Source organism: Suncus etruscus, chromosome 3 (genome assembly GCF_024139225.1).
Source record: "Suncus etruscus isolate mSunEtr1 chromosome 3, mSunEtr1.pri.cur, whole genome shotgun sequence".
NCBI lineage: Eukaryota > Metazoa > Chordata > Mammalia > Eulipotyphla > Soricidae > Suncus > Suncus etruscus.
This window is the reverse complement of record NC_064850.1, coordinates 18,523,979-18,542,281: the sequence shown is the minus strand read 5'-3', so window position 1 is coordinate 18,542,281 and position 18,303 is coordinate 18,523,979. Positions and strand designations below refer to the sequence as shown.

The 18,303-nt window shown below is 49.6% G+C and overlaps 1 protein-coding gene across 1 annotated transcript in view; it reads left to right on the top strand.

The window, feature by feature from the left end:
- LTBP2 (latent transforming growth factor beta binding protein 2) overlaps positions 1 to 18,303 on the top strand; it is an 83,888-nt gene that overhangs the window by 33,187 nt on the left and 32,398 nt on the right. The window contains exons 4-8 of the mRNA XM_049770533.1: positions 10,361 to 10,551; positions 12,809 to 12,979; positions 13,333 to 13,539; positions 14,523 to 14,806; positions 15,686 to 15,788. Coding sequence (XP_049626490.1) covers positions 10,361 to 10,551; positions 12,809 to 12,979; positions 13,333 to 13,539; positions 14,523 to 14,806; positions 15,686 to 15,788 — 956 coding nt within the window. The remainder of the gene's footprint in view (positions 1 to 10,360; positions 10,552 to 12,808; positions 12,980 to 13,332; positions 13,540 to 14,522; positions 14,807 to 15,685; positions 15,789 to 18,303) is intronic.

The following is an 18,303-nucleotide window of genomic DNA, read 5'->3' as shown; positions in this document are numbered from 1 at the left end:
GTAGAGTTCCATCCTGGGCAGAGCAGGCTGGCTGCAGGCTGGCAGGACTCCAGATGACCCTGAGAAGTATGTGCCTGACCAGACCCTCCACCCGTTGCCTCTGTCTACAGCAGGGCCTGTCTGGGCAAGCCCAGAAGTTGGGGAAGCTCTCCTGAGTCCTGAGTCACAGCCTGTATTTATTGTCCTGTAAGGCAGGCAGGCTAGGCTGGTGTGTGTGTGTGTGTGTGTGTGTGTGTGTGTGTGTGTGTGTGTGTGTGTGTGTGTGTGTGTGTGTGAGAGAGAGAGAGAGAGAGAGAGAGAGTATAAACAGTATAAACAGTATAGAAGGTCCCTGTGACAGGGACTGCAATATTTAGGTGGGAATGTCTGGCCAGTCTGAAGGTGGAGAGAGGCCTGAATTTTATACTCTAATGACTTTGATAGAAAGGTCTAGCTTATTCCTCACAGTCTGTAGGTCTTCCCTCCTGACCCCTTCTCAACCCCCAGTCTCCTGGACCACAGGCCCTATGTTTCTCTTCCTGCCACAATGACATCACCTTTCCTACTCTTTCCCTTGTCTAGTATTTTTGTGGCTCAAGTGGTACTACTCAGCCAGAGTTGGGGTGCTGTGTTGGAGAAGCTTGGTGGGCTTTATTTGTTTGCTTGCTTGCTTTATTTATTTATTTATTTTCATTTTGGGGTACACCCGGCAGCACTCAAAGGCCACTCCTGGCTCCATGCTCAGAAATTGTTCCTGGCAGGCTGGGGGACCATATGGGATGCCAGGATTCAAACCACCATCCTTCTGCATCTAAGGCAAACACCTTACAGCTGTGCTATCTCTCTGGCCCTGGTGGGCTTTAAATACTACCCACCTGGCTTTGTTTTTGCTCTTTGGCTAGTTTTGCTCTTCAAAGACCACATGAACTTGGGCCGATAGTTACCTCAACAACTCTCCCCCTTCATGTGCCTCACAGGTACTCTGGGGAGGGGAGACCAGGCCCAGGGCTCCAGAAATCAGCAGTTATTCATGGAGGTGGGTTGTGTGTGGAAAAGGTGGGTCCCAGACCCTCCCTGGCTCTCCTTATTCCTCACCATCATAGACCCCTCAAGGCCTCTGGGAGGGCCTGGCTATCTGCTCTCAGAGAAAGGGGGCGCTTCCAGCTAGACTGCATGGTGGCAAGCACAGAAGGGGCCTTCTGGAAGTTTTCCTTTCAAGAAACTGTATTAGCCTTGCTTGTTCCTGTTGGCCAGACTTCCCTCTTGGTCCTACAGGTTCTACAGGACAGCCCCAAAGCTGGTCTCTGCTGTGACCTGGTATTGGGGTGGAGGCTCCAGAACCTGAATGTCTGTAGGCAGTCAGGTTTCCTCAACCAGTTTTGTTTGTGTAACCTTAGGCAAGTGTTCCTGCTTTTCTGGAACTCATTTGTAAATTGGAGGTAGCCTCCCTTCCTTCCTGGGCATTTTCCTGATGAGTGAGAAAGGTAATGGGGATCATGAAAGATATTTATCAGCTGCTGTGTGCTACTGTGGATAAGTCTCTTCAGCTCCCTTTCCCATTAACCAAGACCAGTCTTCTCACTCTGAATGCCACAAGGTTTTGTCTGTGTGCACGTGGTTCTCTCTGCCTTGCCTGGATTCTCCCCGTACCCCTTCTTTTTCTCCAGTAAACAGCACCTCCTGGATAGTAGCTATGGGTTGAACCTGCCCAGAGGCGTGAGGCCTCTGGACTAGGAAGCCCCTCTGGTGTGAGGGTGTTGACATTATTCCTACTTGGATTGTTAAAGTGCTTATGAGGCTGAGGGGCAGCCAGAGGTTTGGGAGATGCCCTGCCCTGAGGGACTGTGGGGATAGGAGGCGCTAACTCCATCCTGGCTCTGCTAGTCCCAGCCTAGACTAGGCTACAGTTGAAGGAAGAGGGGGGACTGCAATGGACCCAAACGCCATATTTCCACTCAGGGAAAGTGGGTCTGGAGCAAGGGTTGCCTCAGGAAATAATCCAAACAAAGCTGAGAGTGAAATATGTGTGGCTGAGTAGCAATCTGTCTTGTCAAGCCAAGAGAGAGAGAGCTGACTGCCAGACTGCAGTTTTTATTGAATACAGAGACCATCCTTGGGGCAGGGGCATAAGGACAGAAGGCCTATCCTGAACCAGTCCCCCCCAGGTTTGCTTGATATATGCTAAGTAGAAAAATCTTTGGGGTAAAATCTCTGTTTTGGGGTAAATAAACAGATACAAAAAGAAAAAAACAACAACAGCTTTTTTGTGTGTAAAAACAAACAGATCTTTGTTTTGGGTAAAACCAAGTGGTAAGTTCTAAGTCTCCAATAGGAAACTCCTTTGCAAGTCACATGCAAGTCACACCTATGCGGGTGCCCCTACTTCCACACCCTACTGCCTCGTCTGTGAGGCACAAACTCCTTTTTCCACACACACACACACACACACACACACACACACACACACACACACACACACACAGACACGGCTCCTGCATAGAAGGTGCCCGTGGGTGTAGCCTTCAAAGGGGTTGAAGGATGCATTGCTGACATCCGGGTTCCCAGAGCTATGAAACTTCCCCTAGGGACTTGGAGGACCAACCTGGTGTGGAAGGGGATCTGGCCAGGGTGAGCTGCAGAGAGGTTCTAATTCCTCATGATGGATGTCTAGAGGGTGTGTGTCAGGGGTGTCCAAAACAACAAGGGCATTTGGGAGGATATAAAGAGAGTGAGGCCTTGGCCCTTCCCTTCTCTCTTTGGGGTTTAGGTCTGGGGTTGCTGTAACCCCTGTAGAGAGGAATCTTGCTGGACTGGAAGGAAGGAGAAGAGCCCTGACATGCATGGGGGGTGTTCTTCTAGATTCCCCCCTGAGTGTAGTGATCTGGTAGTGTGTCACTTAGACTAGGTAGAAACCTTCGGGGTTCCTGGGGCCTTTGGCAGTCCCTCAGGCAAAAGTCAATGGCCTACAGATTTGGGGTAAGCCTGCTGATGGGGGCACCCAGGATGATCTCTAGACTTTTTTGAAATCTGCTAGCACCTGCTTTAGAGGTGGGGATCAGGACATCTGGCAGTTCTTAGGGGCAACTCTTGTTCTTTTGAGGGGTCCTCAAGATTTTAAAATAGGGGGCCAGTTCACTGTCTCTCAGACTATTGGAGGGCCAGACTATAGTTTTTAAATAAAACTGAACAAATTCCTATGCACACTGCACATATCTTATTTTGAAGTAAAAAATACCAGCAGTGACAAAAAACACCAAGTGGACTGGATAAATGTCTTTAGTGGGCCTCGTGTGGCCCACAGGCCATAATCTGAGGATGCCAGGAGTCATTCCTGGCAGTGATTGAGATTGGTGGGTGTCTGTAGACATTCTACTCCCCAATATGCCATTTCTATCCCCTGTGCAGTTGTCTGTGAAGGTGCAGGGCTCTTTATTCCCTCTGGAGTGTGTGGGCCAGCAAGCAGGGTGTGGTTCGGAGTCACAGAGTCCCCAGTCTAGAAGAAGCATCCTCAGGTCTGTGATCTGGAACTCCAGCCTCATAGGCCAGGGTGTGGCCATAGAAAGATCTGGACTCAAATACCAGCAGGGGGTAGTGACTCACAGGGATGGGGCATGGACAGAGGATGAGCAGCAGGAAAGGTCCAAGACACCCGAGGGAATCTCAGCCCATTCAGATTTAGGCGTGGGGGTGCCACACTGCAGACAGGGCAGGGACCACAGGATACATCCACCCAGAGCAGACAGTTTAGTTTTCATGCCCAGCAGGGAGTCTGCACCTCCCTTCACATGGACAGCCCTTCAGGGCCCTGAAACCCTAGCTTTAGCTTGGAAACCCACCTTTGTTTTTTCAGAACCCCCATGACATGCAAGGACAGACAGGACAGCAGGGTTGGATGATTCTGATCCTCCTGTATCAGGTCAGTGCTTGGATCTAAGTGGAGCCTTCATGAAAGGGGGTTGTCCAGGTCTCCCGTCCACACAATGAAAGGGCAACATTGAAGGGTGTCAGTGGGTGGTGGTGGTGGTGTTTGTCCAATCATGCTCCCCATATACATGAGGCCATTTAAGTTTAACTTCAGTGAAACACATCCGTTGGACCCTTCAGCCTGCTAGGGGGAGAGTGGCGCTGAAAAGCCACAAGTACTGAGCAGTTTACATTTTGGCTGGCAGCTATGGAGTGTTTCCATTCTCCAAGCTCCAAAAGTCCTGTTGTCCTGCACCTTCTAGATGAATGATCTCAGACGCAGTCGTTTTAACATGCTTCCGTTTCCCTGGCTGAGGACCACGGTGGTGAAAGAAGAGCTGACAGGATACAGACAGATCATGGGGTCACAGAATCCGGCTGGTCCATGCTCATTCTTAGAACGGATGGGATCTGAGCACACCCCTGCTCAGTGCCACACTTAGCAGCTCTTTATTACCTGATCCCCACCCCCTTACTTTAGGGGTATCCTTTGTCTGCACTGCAGACACACCAGCAACTGAGGTGAGAGGGCTTGGGCAGGAGAGTCTATAAGGCTGGTGCAGGGGGAGTGGGGTTCAATGTATGAGATCTGCCTGGCTGGTCAGGAGAAGTGGAAAAGAGGGAACTACCAGGGCTCCCCCTGCCTTGCCAGCACCAAGACCCCTGGTGGAAATCAAGACCTACAGTTGTGTGAGTAGGGTGAAGTTTTAGGGTGCCCTCCATTCCATTGCTTGTATCTTGTTCCCTCAAGGTGCTTTCATAGCCCCTTCTCTGTGTTGCCCCCAGAAAGAGGTGCCTGGCCCCACTTCTCCCTTCTTTATTCTCTGAATGCCTACATTTCTTCAGTGTTTACCTAAACAGATGCCAGCATTTCTGAAAGCTCTAAGAAATAGCTTGCACTATCAATCAGTTCATTCTGTAAATTCATAGCATGAGCCAATGCAATTCATTAGTGCTGGAAACAGTTTGGAGGTTTTGTTTGTTTGGGGGCCACACAATGCTCAGGCTCTGTGGCCTGGATTAGTCCTAGAGGGCTCAAGGGTAATCCCTTGGGTGTTGGGGTGTTGGGGATGGGACCTGGGTTGGTCTCATACAAGATGAGCCCCCTAACCCACTGTACCATTGCTCTAGCCCCCTGAATAGTTTGATTAGCAGAAACTCTGATGCTCATCTGTATGAGCAAAATGAAAGCTCAGCAGTGACCACCAGCATTTGTGACAAGCGAAAGCTGTCGTGAAATGTGGCTGCATTTCCCTGTTATTATTCACTGACTGTGAGTGTGTTTTATCATGTGCTCTCAAGACGCATGTGAGCAGGCGCCAAGAGTGGAGGCAAATTGATGAGAGCAAAACTTCAAGCTGAGGGCGGTCTGCTCATGCAGGCATTTCTCCCCTATAAACGGGGACGTGTCAGCTGAGTTATTAATGCCTTAATTCAGCAGTGGAGTACTGAAGCCTGGTGTGTTCTACATTATCCCCTAGAGTGACATCTTCCCTCCTCTTCACTCTGGGACGTATGACACAAAGACTATAGTTAACACAGCTGTTTGGAATATCTGGGCACTAGGTTATTGGGGTTTTGGGGGATGGTGCTGGCAATCAAGCCCAGGGCCTCATAATTGTAAAGCAATTCTCGGTGCCTTTAACTCTGTAGCCACCATCTGAACCCTTATGAGCTCATCCCTCCAATTATATTCACTGTCCAGGGCTTTTTCCCATGCTATACTTTGGGTGTTTCTGTCTGGAGATGAATCTTGAGGTACCCAACACTCATGTCCAAACCTGAGCCACTTTTTTTGGCTCTCTTGGTAGTGATCTTGGCTCCTGGACACCCTGACACTCCCATCCGCCCACTTGTTTAAGCTGCCACAGCTGGGAATTATCTCTGTCCCTTACATAGCCCTGAATCTGTGCTTCATCCTGGCTCAGCAGCACTTGGCTACAGTCAGTCTTCCAAGCTCGCCTCTAGTCCTGCCCTGTCTGACTGTCCACATAATCTTTCACCAGAGTAATAATGATCTCAAACATCCGCCCCAGGACAAGACTGTGATAGGTCACATACCCCAAGAGAGCACGGTCCTGAGTTTCGTCTCCTGCACTGCAAGGCAGTAGGATGTAGTTCAGTAATCTGAACATTGAGGTCTTGCTGTGGGGTTCACTCTGACCAGGAGTAGCCTCTATACAAAGTGCCCATTCCTCGATTCTAGCTCTGTGAGGAGACTGAACACCTCAAGAATGGAATGTGACAAAAAAAAAAAAAAGGAAAAAAAGAATAGAATGTGGCCTCCTTTACACTTTTGCTGGGGTGCAGAAACCCTGCCCAAATGCCACTGATATAGAGAGGAAGGACTCTGGCACCTTGGACCTTGGAACCTGGCCTTGGATGCATGGCAGGGTTGGGCTGCTTCTCCATCCATGCTCTAAAATCTCCCTGAGAGTCCAACAACATCCCAATATTCCAGTTCCTCCACCACCCTGACCCCCTTAATGTTCTTGTCTATTAAAAGGGAAAAACCAGGGGCTGGAGAGATAGCATGGAGGTAAAGCTTTTGCCTTTCATGCAGAAGGTCATTGGTTCTAATCCCGGTGTCCCATATGGTTCCCCGTGCCTGCCAGGAGCAATTTCTGAGCCTGGAGCCAGGAATAACCCCTGAGCACTGCCGGATGTGACCCAAAAACCACAATAAATAAATAAATAAATAAATAAATAAATAAAATAAAAAAGGGAAAAACCATAGTGACAATGAGATAGGATGGTAGGAAAGGTCTACCTGGTGTGATAGCTTCATTTCTGCTCCCAAGAGAAGAGTCCCGTATATAATTTTCAGGAACCCCCCTCTTTTCTTGACTACCAAAATGAGGATAATGAGTATTTCTTAGGGCTACGTAGAAAACTATATAAGAGAATGAATGCATGGGACTGCATTGCTGGCACAGAGGAAGCATTCAGGAAAGCCTACCTCCCTTCATCCACCTCCTCACTCATGTTGGCAACCACTGCTATATATTTCCAGGATCCCCTTCCAAGGTGGCTTTATAAGTACGCAAAGGAATACAACACATATCCTTATTTTCTCTATTTTTACACCAAAGTTTACATGGTCTACACAAGAAGTCAGCAAACGTATTTCCATAAAAGGCCAAGTAGTAAATATTTTAGCCGTGTCCACCATATGGTTTCTGCAACTGCTCAGTGCTGCCATTGTAGAGTGGAAGCAGCTCAGACAATGGACGTGGCGATGTTCCAACCCCTCTTTATTTATGGAAACTCTCACTGGAGTTTCGGGGTGTTCTCTTGGGTCACGAGAGATCTTTCGGCTTTTAAACTCCATTTAGCTAACAAGTACATGACACTATTGCTGAGGTCATAGCCAGTGCAAACAGGCTGCCATGGGCTGTTATTTCTTCCTTTCTGGTATATCTTGAGGGGAGCATTCCCTGTGGTTATCACGAGTGACTTCTGTCTTAAGGACATCAAATTCCAACCTGTGGGTGGATCCTGGTTGGTATAACCAAATGTATCTCAAGGGCACTTAAGTTGTTTCTATGCTTTGCGAAATATTGTGCTATTTCAAAATAGAGTTGCTCGGAATAATCTTTTTCATCAATCATTTAGGACATTTACAAGTGTGCCCTAGAGGTAGAGCTGGGCCTTGTGTGATTTATTGAGAAAGAGATGAGAGAAAGGGAGGGGAAACAGAATGGAAAGGCAGAAAAGAGCCAGAGAGCAGGTTTTCTGGAAACTGAAGATGGAACTTGGGGGGACAGGGGCAGGGCTTTGTGTTTGAATGTGGGAGAAGCTTGTCAGTGGTATCAGTCAATAGAGTCAGAAAATGATAGTAGGAAGGGGAAGAGGACCTGGGCAGGCAGATGGCAGCAGCGCCTTCTACATTAGATTTCTTTGCAGCCTAGATAGGGGAAAGACAGCAAAAGGAAGCACGTGAATAGATATGGCCAGGTTGCCTGCCATAAAGGCGATTTATGCTCCTACCAGTAGCTTCTGAGAACAGTGATTTCTGCACAATCTTATTGGTCTGTTATTAAAAGATGGGAGTTTTATACATCTAAGGAATAAATATGCTATCTCAGAATTATTTCTGTTTGCACTTTTTTTTTTAGATCCAGACCTAGGAGGGATATGGAGGGTGGGGTGGGAGGCAAGGAGAGAGAGGCAAGAGGAAAGAAAGAGGGGAAAAGAGGGAGAGAGAAGAGGAGAGAGGCAGGGAAGGAGGAAAAAAGGGAAAGAGAAGGAGGGGAGAGAAAGAGAGGGAGAGGGAGAAGAGAAAGAGAGAAAAGGGGAGAAAGAGAAAGGGAGAGAAGAGAAAGGAAGAGAGAAAGAGAGGGGAAGGGAGAGAATGAGTAGAGCAAGGAGAGAAAGAGAGAAGCGAGAGCAAGAGGCAATGAGAGTGAGAGAGTGAAAGAGAGAAAGAGGGAAAGAGAAAGAGAAGGGGAGAAAGAAGAGAAAGAGAAGGAGAGAGAAGAAAAGAGAAGAGGAGAGAGAAGAGAAAGGGAGAGAGAAAAGATAGGGGGAGAGAGAGAAGAGAGAAGAGAGGCAGAGAAAGAGGGAAAAAGGGAAAGAGGAGGGGAGAGAGAAGAGAAAGAAAGGGAGAGAAGAGAAAGGAAGAGAGAAAGAGGGGGGAGAGGGAGAGACATGAGTAGAGCGAGGAGAGAAAGAGATGTTTGCACTTTTTGTAAAAGAGTAAGATTGAGCATATTTTTATGCATTTACGAAATATTTGGGGGGGCCAGAGAGATAGTACAGGGTTTAAGACCTTGCAGGGGGCCAGTCCTGGTTCAATTCCCAGCACCAAATAGGATACTCTGAGCACTGCCGAGAGTAACCTCTGAACACAGAGCGAGAAGTAAACCCTGAATTCCACCTGCATTATTATGGCTCCAGCCCTTTGGATTGTCTTTTTAAAATAAAAATAAATGGGTATTCCCCCCCCGGAACTATTAGTTTATATTCTTTGATGGTTTTTCTTTTAGTGTTATTGGTCTGTCTTCTCCATTTCTAGGAGTTTTTTATGTATTACACTGGTTGGTCTTTTGTCTTTCATGAGTTGTACTTTTTTCTCTAATGTTATCCTTTGTCTTTTTTTAAAACTTTATTTACATTTTGATTGATTGGTTGTTGGGCCACACCCAGTGGTGCTCAGGGGTCCCTCCTGACTGTGCATTCAGGAATTGCCCCTGGCAGGCTGGGGGACCGTTATGGGTGCTGGGAACCAAATTGGGTCCCTCCCGGGTCAGCCTTATACAAGGCAAATGCCTTATCACTGTGCTCTCTGGCCCCTCCTTTGCCTTTTTAATGTAGTCTTGGCTCAGTAGGAATTTTTGATCAGAGGATTATTTGGAAAAGCAAATGATATAGAGGACCCCTCCCTGTACGCACTGGATGGAAGATATATTCCTCCCCTCTATTCTGTGCTTTATACAGTAGTGCTCATGGTCCTTCCAGAAACACAGCTCATGCTTCTCACCTCTGTGCACTTTTATGTTTTCTTTGTGGGGGGTCAGGGGTCCTCTTTAGCAGCGCTCTGGTTTCCAGCAGGCATCTCCTGTGATACTTGGCCTGGTGACACAGACCTGACAATTCCTGTTCTATCACGACAATAGTGCAAGAACCTGTTTGTGCTAAGGATGAAAGGAGAGGAATTAAAGACTTGTTGGGATGAGAAAATGATGAATTATTCAGCTATTTTTCTCCTTGTAAATTCTTATTATATTATTTTGGCAGTAAAATATAGTGGCATATGTATTTTTAACTAAGTCTGTGTTGGTTGAGTCTATATTGGTTTTTCACCTGATCCTCTGGAGGTTTATATCATGAAGAGTCAGGGGTTGGGGTTGAGGTGACCACTCAGGGGTCAGAGATTAAATTATCTCAAATGCACTAGGAGCTGAGTTAAAATTCTAGCACTGAATGACCCCCACTCAGGACTTCCAGGTGTGGCCCTGGTGACCCCCCACACACTACTGGCCTGAGCAGTACTTTATCACCAGGCCTGAGCAATGAACTCTACAGCATGGATTGGCCCCAGAACACTGCTGGGCAGCAACACCCCAAAAGTGTCAGGAGTAATAAGCACAGGATTCATTGGGGGCACATATATGCAAAGACCCTTAGAGTGTCAGAGCCTCACAAGGTCCATCTCACATCTTCATGTGCCAAAGGGGACCTAGGAAGCAAAAAATCTACCCCAAAACTCAGCAATGAAGTTTGGCTACTCCTCAATGGGGCCAGGCCTTCTGCTGGCCCTACCTGTCCTAAATGCAGTTTCTCTCACCCATACTGCACTTCTAGGTTTTATATATGTGACTTACAGTTCTGAGGCAGGGGCTGTGTGACTCAGGAAGGGAGGGGAGAGGGCTCAGAGCTGCTGCTCCAGGGGCAACCCCCACATTTGTTTCCATAGGACCTTGAATGGACTCAGCCAGGCCCACTCCCACACCCAGCAGCATGTGGGGCTGTCTCGGACTGTCCGCCTGTACCCGGCCAATGCCGCCAGCCAGCTCACCTCCAATGCCCTGCCCGCTGCACCAAGCCAGGAGCAGAGGGATGGCAGCCAGCATGCAGTCTCCCTGGATCCCTCATCATCCCCCTGGGGTAAGGAGGCCTGGCTTGGGGCTCCCAGAGGAGCACCTCAGTCTCAGTATGGAGCACCTGCTTTGTGCAGAGGGTCTGCATTGTTGTCACCTATCAATCTCAAATGAACTATTTCCATTTACCTGTTGGTCTTCTGGCTCCTTAGCTTCCTTGGGACCTGACTCTATTCTCAGCCTTTGGCTCTGGTCCTACTGCATCAAGCACACCCCAGCACACCCTCTCTTCTCTCTCTCTCTCTCTCTCTCTCTCTCTCTCTCTCTCTCTCTCTCTCTCTCTCTCTCTCTTCTCTCTCTTCTCTCTCTCTCTCTCTCTCTCTCTCTCTCTCTCTCTCTCTCTCTCTCTGTCTCCGCTTTCTCTCTCAACTCTCTCTCTCAGCTCTGTCTGCCCAGCAGTTTCTTCAGTACCTCCAGCCTGGCCTGGTGACTGATAGACAAGACAAGCCATCTCATGGAGTATCGTTGGCACCTTCTGAGTAGCTTCCCACCAGGCTGACACCATGTACCAGACACTCCCTACACACTCCTCTCCCACCTCAAAGTTGCCTTCTGAGATCCTACCCCACAGTGTTGCACCTGACCTGCTGCCCCTTGGGAAGCTGCCAACTGCCCCCACACCTGTCCCTCCAAGCTGTGACTGAGCCAGCCTCCCTCCTTCTTTTCTGTTTGAAACTCTGAGGTGGAACCATATCAAATGAGCCACTTTGAAGTAAACACTTATTAGAATGGACATTCTAGTCCATGGATGATACTGTGCCAACACCACCGTGAATTCCTTTTTTTTTTTTTTATGGTTTTTGGGCCACACCGGCTATGCGCAGGGGTTACTCCTGGCTGTCTGCTCAGAAATAGCTCCTGGCAGGCACGGGGGACCATATGGGACACTGGGATTCGAACCAACCACCTTTGGTCCTGGATTGGCTGCTTGCAAGGCAAACGCCGCTGTGCTATCTCTCCGGGCCCCACCATGAATTCCTAAGCATGTTCATCACCCCAAAAGGAATCCCAGACTTATAGGCAGTGACCCCCAATTCTCCCTTCCCACCCATTCATCCCAAGGAGACTTCTAATTCAGGTCCTTGCTCCTGCACTGGTCTGTAGCACAAGTTCTGCATGCATTTTGGCCTCCAAGCACAGAACCAGGAGTAGCCCTCAAACCTCACCAGGTGTGGCCCCCAAATAAAAAAAAAATAACTGAAGCATTATGCTAAAATAATATCAACAGACACACTTCATACCCTCAGGGTTTGGTGAACCTGCCTCAGGGAGGAAGGAGGCCAAAGGCAAAGGTTGGAACAAGAGGGGCACTAAGGGCCATGACTTTGGACTTCTGTGCTGGTTGCTGGAATCTCTTAAGGTTTCTTCTGTCTCACTCCTTTTCCCTCTCCTATGCTCCCCATATCAACCATACACATCTCCTTTGCTTCCCTGAGCTACGCCACAACTTGGGCTTATCCCCTGGCCCATGAAATGGGACAAGCACACTGCTGATATCCAACCCTTGTCTCCTATAAAATCGACAATATATGGGGCCAGAACTATAATACAGCCAGTAATGCACTTGTCTTGTATGTAGCCCGTCTGGGTTCCATCTCTGGCATCCCATATGGTCCCCTGAGTAGTGTCAGGACTAATTCCTGAATATATAGCCAGGAGTCACTCCTGAGCATCGCCAGACGTACCTCCAAAACAAAACCCCCAAATGGCAATTTCTGGAATTGGAGTGATAGTCAAGCTAGTAGGGCACTTGCCTTGCATACCTGGATTCAGTTCCCAGGGATTCGTATAAATCACTGAGCTCTATCAGTAGTGGTCCCAGAATTAGGATCAGGAGTAAGCCCAGAGAACTTCCAGATGTGGCCTCAACAACCCCCTTTCCCCAAGGGAAATTTCTTTTTGTTTTTGAGGGTAACACTTGGAGGTATAACTGCCTGTGCTTAGGGAACCAGTACAGTGCCAGGCATCGAACCCAGAGCAGCTGTGCCTTCCTTGCTATACTATATCTCCCTATTTCCTGCCCCCCATGGCAATTTTAAATGTTTGACCCCAGGAACTCCCTCTGAGGAGGGCTGGGCAGCAGGGGTAGTAGCTGGACAATGAGTGAGCATCTCTAAGATCTGCCACCACTCTTTCCCACACTGGGAGCCTTGGGATTTAGCTCTGGGGTGGATTCAGCCCTACACCCTGCCTTTGGTGGGGTGGAGGAGGCAGGACTGACCTCTCAAGCCCTGTCCACTGGATCCAAGCTTGTCTCTCTGCAGGGCTCAACCTAACAGAGCGGATCAAGAAGATCAAAATCGTCTTCACCCCCACCATCTGCAAACAGACGTGCACTCGTGGGCACTGTTTCAACAACTGTGAGCGTGGCGACACCACCACCCTGTACAGCCAGGGGGGCCACGGCCATGACCCCAAGTCCGGCTTCCGTATCTGTGAGTCCCTGCCTGGAGAAGAGAAGCACACTGTCTGCATTCTGGGGTGCCTGAGACTGGAGCTTGGTCACTGCCTAGCCATGTGGCCTCAAGTAAATCTAATATCTCAAAACCCAACTTCCCTTCACTGAAAAGTGAAGGAGCAGATATCACTACCCTAGTCTCTGGGTTCTGGGGGTCAGGGGAGATGGGCAGGACTGGTTAGGGTCTGTCCTTCCTGCTCTGACCCTCTGGAGGGGCCCTGCATGTCAGGGGGAAGGGCCCCCCCAGGTCATTCAGATTTGGGGTACTGCTGCTCCTGTGATGGGGCTGCCTTGGCCTTCCACCACCACTCACTTAAAGTTCATCCCTAGATTTCTGCCAGATCCCCTGTCTGAGTGGGGGCCGCTGCGTGGGCAGAGACGAGTGCTGGTGCCCCTCCAATGCCACTGGGAAATTCTGCCACCTGCCCGCCCCGAGACTGGACACGGAGCCTCCAGAAAGGGGCTCCCACCACAGGGGCTCACTGGGAAGCCCTTTGAGGCAGTCTACGTTCACACTGCCTCTCTCCAACCAGCTGGGTGAGCAGGATTGGGGTGCAGGGGTGAAGAGGGGGATTCCTGCTAAATTTTTTCCATAAACTCCACCCTGATATTGAATCCCATCTTGGCTTTAGACCCTAACCCTTCCTGGGTTTTAGTTGAGACAAAAAAAGTATAAGGTCAGGCTCCCTTGCCTTTAAGGAGCCTACAGTCCTGGGTGATGGAAGTGGGATGGAGAGGAAGGAGAAAAATACAGTAAAACATTTCATTCTTCCCCTCCATTAGTAGGTGCCAAGTGAAGAAAGCCAAAAAGTACAAAATTTTAGGGACTGGGATTACTAGGCACTAGAGTGCTCACTTTGTGTATTTGAGACTCTGGAATCCATCCCTGGTACCAAAATTAAAAACAAAACAAAACAAAAAAAAAAAACCCTCAAGAATAAAATAGCTCTATTGACTAGTGGGTGTAGATAAGGGAGTCCTCTGAAGGAAGTGGTTTTCGATTTGATTTTAATGATTTTATTTTATTTTATTGGGCTTGGGTCACACCTGGCTTGGAAGTCAGGAGGTCTGAAGTCACCACTCCTGGTGGTGCTCAAGAGACAATTATAGGATACCATGGTCGAACCTGGATTAGTTGTGTGCAAAACAAATGCCCTACCCATTGTACTATGGCTCTAGACCCTCAATTTGGTTTGAAACAGGGCCTTTGGTTGAGCAGAGGGGTGAGGAGGGCGGGTACAGAAGAGATCCTCTGTATGGAGGTTAGAGGTAGGGGGGTGTTATGACCTAGCAGTCTGGATGGGGGTGTGCTGGAGCTCAGGGCTGGTGCAGACTCCAGGGCAGGAGAAATCATTCTGGAAGTGGTTTGGACCCTGGAAAGGGGACACCAAGGAAAAGCCCTTTACCTGTCTTTTCTGGGCTTGAAGAATTGAGTAAGAAAGTGGGGGGAGAGTGCTAGGTAGACACAACAAGACAGTGGAAACCTGTCCCCTGGCCCTGAGCCCAGTTCCCGTGTGCAGCCTCCGTGAACCCCTCGTTGGTGAAGGTGCACATCCAGCACCCGCCTGAGGCCTCAGTGCAGGTCCACCAGGTGGCACGGGTGAAGCCAGGGGCCCGAACCCCGGAGGAGAACAGCGTGGAGACCAGACCTGCCCCTTGGCTGCCCGTCAGCCCAGGCCCTGGCCCTTGGGACAGCAACAGCATTCCGGTCCGGGCAGGAGACAGCCATCGGCCACCACCCCCGGCGGCTCCCCGACCGAGGGGTCCTCTGGGCCGATGTTTCCTGAGTGCTGTGAATGGCCAGGTGAGAGCACAGTGTTGCCTCAGCCAGACGCTCCCCAAACAGTGACTGCCCTGAGGGCCTCATGTCCTTGTTCCCCAGAACATACCCAGGTGTAAAAGTTAAGGCCCCCCACTGGGACCCCCTGGTCATCACAGGGCCAAATACACAGAGGAGAATACAAAGATCCCCCAGTCCTTGGACTCTGCAAATTCTGGGTCTTCCTGGATCCTGGGAGAGGAGTTCGGTGTCAGATAGGTCTGTCGTGACCAAAGACAGTTTATTTATTTATTTTTGATTTTCTTGGCCACACCCGGTGGCACTCAGGGGTTACTCCTGGCTCTGTGCTCAGAAATTGCCCTTGGCAGGCTCAGGGGATCATATGGGATGCCAGGGAATGGAACCCGCATCCGTCCTGGGTCAGCCACATTCAAGGCAAATGCCCTTCTGCTGTGCTACCACTCTGGCCCCCTAAGGACAGTTTGGGTTTGGGAAAGAGTGTTTGGGCAAGAGAGAAGATACTCCCATCTTTTCTCAGGTGTCCCAGTGGGTAATGGGCATCTGCCAGGCCCTGCATCTATGCTCAAAAGCAGAGGGGCTAAGGACAGATGGGGGGGGGTTCTTGGGGACACAGTTTGGTGTCTGCAGACACCTCCTGAGATGAGGGAGCTGGAGTAGTGAATGCCCAAGGAAGAGGAACTCGGGGCCTCCAGCTCCTCCTGTGCTCTTGGCTTTCCTGGAGCCTCCTCCTACCATGGAAAGCCAGAGGAGATGCAGGGGTGGGGGAGTGGGGGGGCAGTCTCTATTGGGGAGACCTCATCTAGTGCGAGGTGCCTGGCAGCAGGCTCTAAGGCAGGTGAGGGAGGGCCATGAGGGTGATGGGTGTCCCTGGCTCTTTTCCAGTGTGCCACCCCCCTGCTGGAGCTGACTACCCAAGAGGATTGCTGTGGCAGTGTGGGAGCCTTCTGGGGGGTCACCTCGTGTACTGCATGCCCGCCTAGACCAGGTGAGTGCTGGCCATCAGGGTGGAGGAGGGGTGGGTAAGCCTCTCCAATGGGGCCCCTACATTTTCCACCAACATCTTAGAGTGAGACCTGAGGACAGGCTGGCAAACGGGGCAGTTCATGTGCTGTGAAACAACTTGGTTTTGTTTTTAATTTTTTTTATTTATTTATTTTGTTTTTTGGATCACACCCGGCAGTGCTCAGGGGTCTCTCCTCTCTACACTCAGAAATCACCCCTGGCAGGCACAGGGGACTATATTGGATGCCGGGATTCAAACCACTGTCCTTCTGGACACAAGGCAAACACCTTACCTCCATGCTATCTCTCTGGCCCCCAACTTGGTTGTCTTTTGCTTGTATTTTTGTTTTGGTGGGGGTCATACCCCCTCAGTTTGACACTCAGGGGTTACTCCTGTCTCTGAGTTTAGGAATTACTCCTGGTAGTGCTTGAGGAAATATATGTGATGCGGGGATTGAAATAGGTCAGCTGCATGCGAGGCAACTGCCCTATACTCTCTGTACTACTGCCCTGGCCTATACTACATTATCATTGGTTTATAAGAACATGGCATCTCAGGGCTGTCACTAAAACTGTTTTAAGCTTTTAAGAGGTTCCTGAGGGTTCAGGCAGTTCGGACACAGCCCGGCCTCCCCACTCCTTTTGATTCTCAGGGAGAATTCTTAAAACTGAAAAGCTCAAAATTTAGGGTTGCCTCCCATAGATATTGTTTACCCACAGGCCTTGGCTGCTGACTCAATGCCCTTCAGTCTCTCTCCTTCAGATCCCTGGGCTTCCTTGAACCATTTCTTGCTCCCTACCTTCCAGTCTAGGAATCAGAACTCCCTAAAATGCCCTCCTCCTTGCAGTCTGGGAAGCCTGGATCTCTGCTGTCTGTGTGGTGGGAAGAACATTATTTTATGTAGCAGGTTCAAGTGGGCCAAGTTGTAAGGACTCAGAACTCAATCTGCAACCCTGGTCAGCACTGATCTTCCTGCTGGGGCCCTGCGCCTCACGCCTGTCTCCCCTTCCAGGCCTCCCTCCAGGGCTGGGGCTGGGCCTGGCAGTCTTTTCTTTGGTCTGTCAGCAGTTCACTTGTTGAGTCGGCTCATGGGGGGCCTGGCCCGGAGCCCAAAGGTAGGAGGTCCCTAACTCCAGGCTCAGCTGGGAGCCGTGACCATGTTTGCCAAACGGAAACTCAGCGTGCAGGGCTTCATGGGGCGGTGGAATGATCGGTGCTGCTGCAGCAAAGGGTGGGATTGAGTTCCCAGGCCTGGAGAGCCAACACTCAGCAGGCACCTGCCCTGTCTCTGCTCTGTGGAGAGGAGACCATAGGAGCACCAGCCTTGGAAGGCCACAGCAGACAGTGAGTTAGACAATCCTGCCTGAGCTATCATGTTGTCCCTTCAGAAAGAGAAAAGGAAAGAGAGAGGGACCCTGGCCCCATAGGGAGCATATCCAAATATTTGGCGTCTTACCCAGCAGGGCTCAAACCCTGACACAGGCTAAGTGAGGTCTCTACTGCTGAGCTACATTCTCGACCCCACCACACTTCTTGCCTTATTTCCTTTCTATTCTATTTGGTCAACAAATATGAATGGAAATGAAGCAGCCCTGGGGGACGCTGGTAGGCCCCAAGATGGCTGGCTCCAAGGGCACCTACTTTGCCTGTGGGAGCCCCAGGTTTGCGCTTGGATACCACATGGGCACCACCTGGAGTGTGGCCTGAAAAAAAAAAAGAAAAAAAAAAAAAAAAACGAAAAGCAGAAAAGTTCCTGATACAAAGGATCTGAGTTGGGATAAGAGACAAAGGGAGGGAGGAAGGGAGAGTCTGTCTCCAAGGACACAGGCTAGACCCTAACAAGAGGCAGCGCCAGGGGCAGCAGAGTGCAGTGACCAGCTGAAGTGTGGTGAGCACTTGGAAAGCAGAGCTCTGAGAAGTCTTTTGGTGCCTTGGTGGTACCCATTGGAGGAAGGGTTTTTTTTTTTTTTTAAAAAACAACAATATCTTTACTTAAGCACCATGATTACAAATATGTTTGTAGTTGGGTTTCAATTATAAAAAAGAACACCCCCCCCCCCGGGCCCGGAGAGATAGTACAGCGGCGTTTGCCTTGCAAGCAGCCGATCCAGGACCTAAGGTGGTTGGTTCGAATCCCGGTGTCCCATATGGTCCCCCGTGCCTGCCAGGAGCTATTTCTGAGCAGACAGCCAGGAGTAACCCCTGAGCACCGCCGGGTGTGGCCCAAAAACCAAAAAAAAAAAAAAATAAAAAAAAAAAAATGCCCCCCAATTTCCTATTTCCCCACCCCTTACCTGTCTTCAAGACAGGCATTCTATTTCTCTCACTCACTACCATTCTCATGATAGTTGTTAGTGTAGTTATTTCTCTAATTGCACTCACCACTCTTTGTGATAAGCCTCAGATAGTGAGCCGGTCCTTCCAGCCCTCACCTCTATTTTCTTTGGGTATTATGACAATACTATCTTTTATTTTTCTTACAACCCATAGATGGATG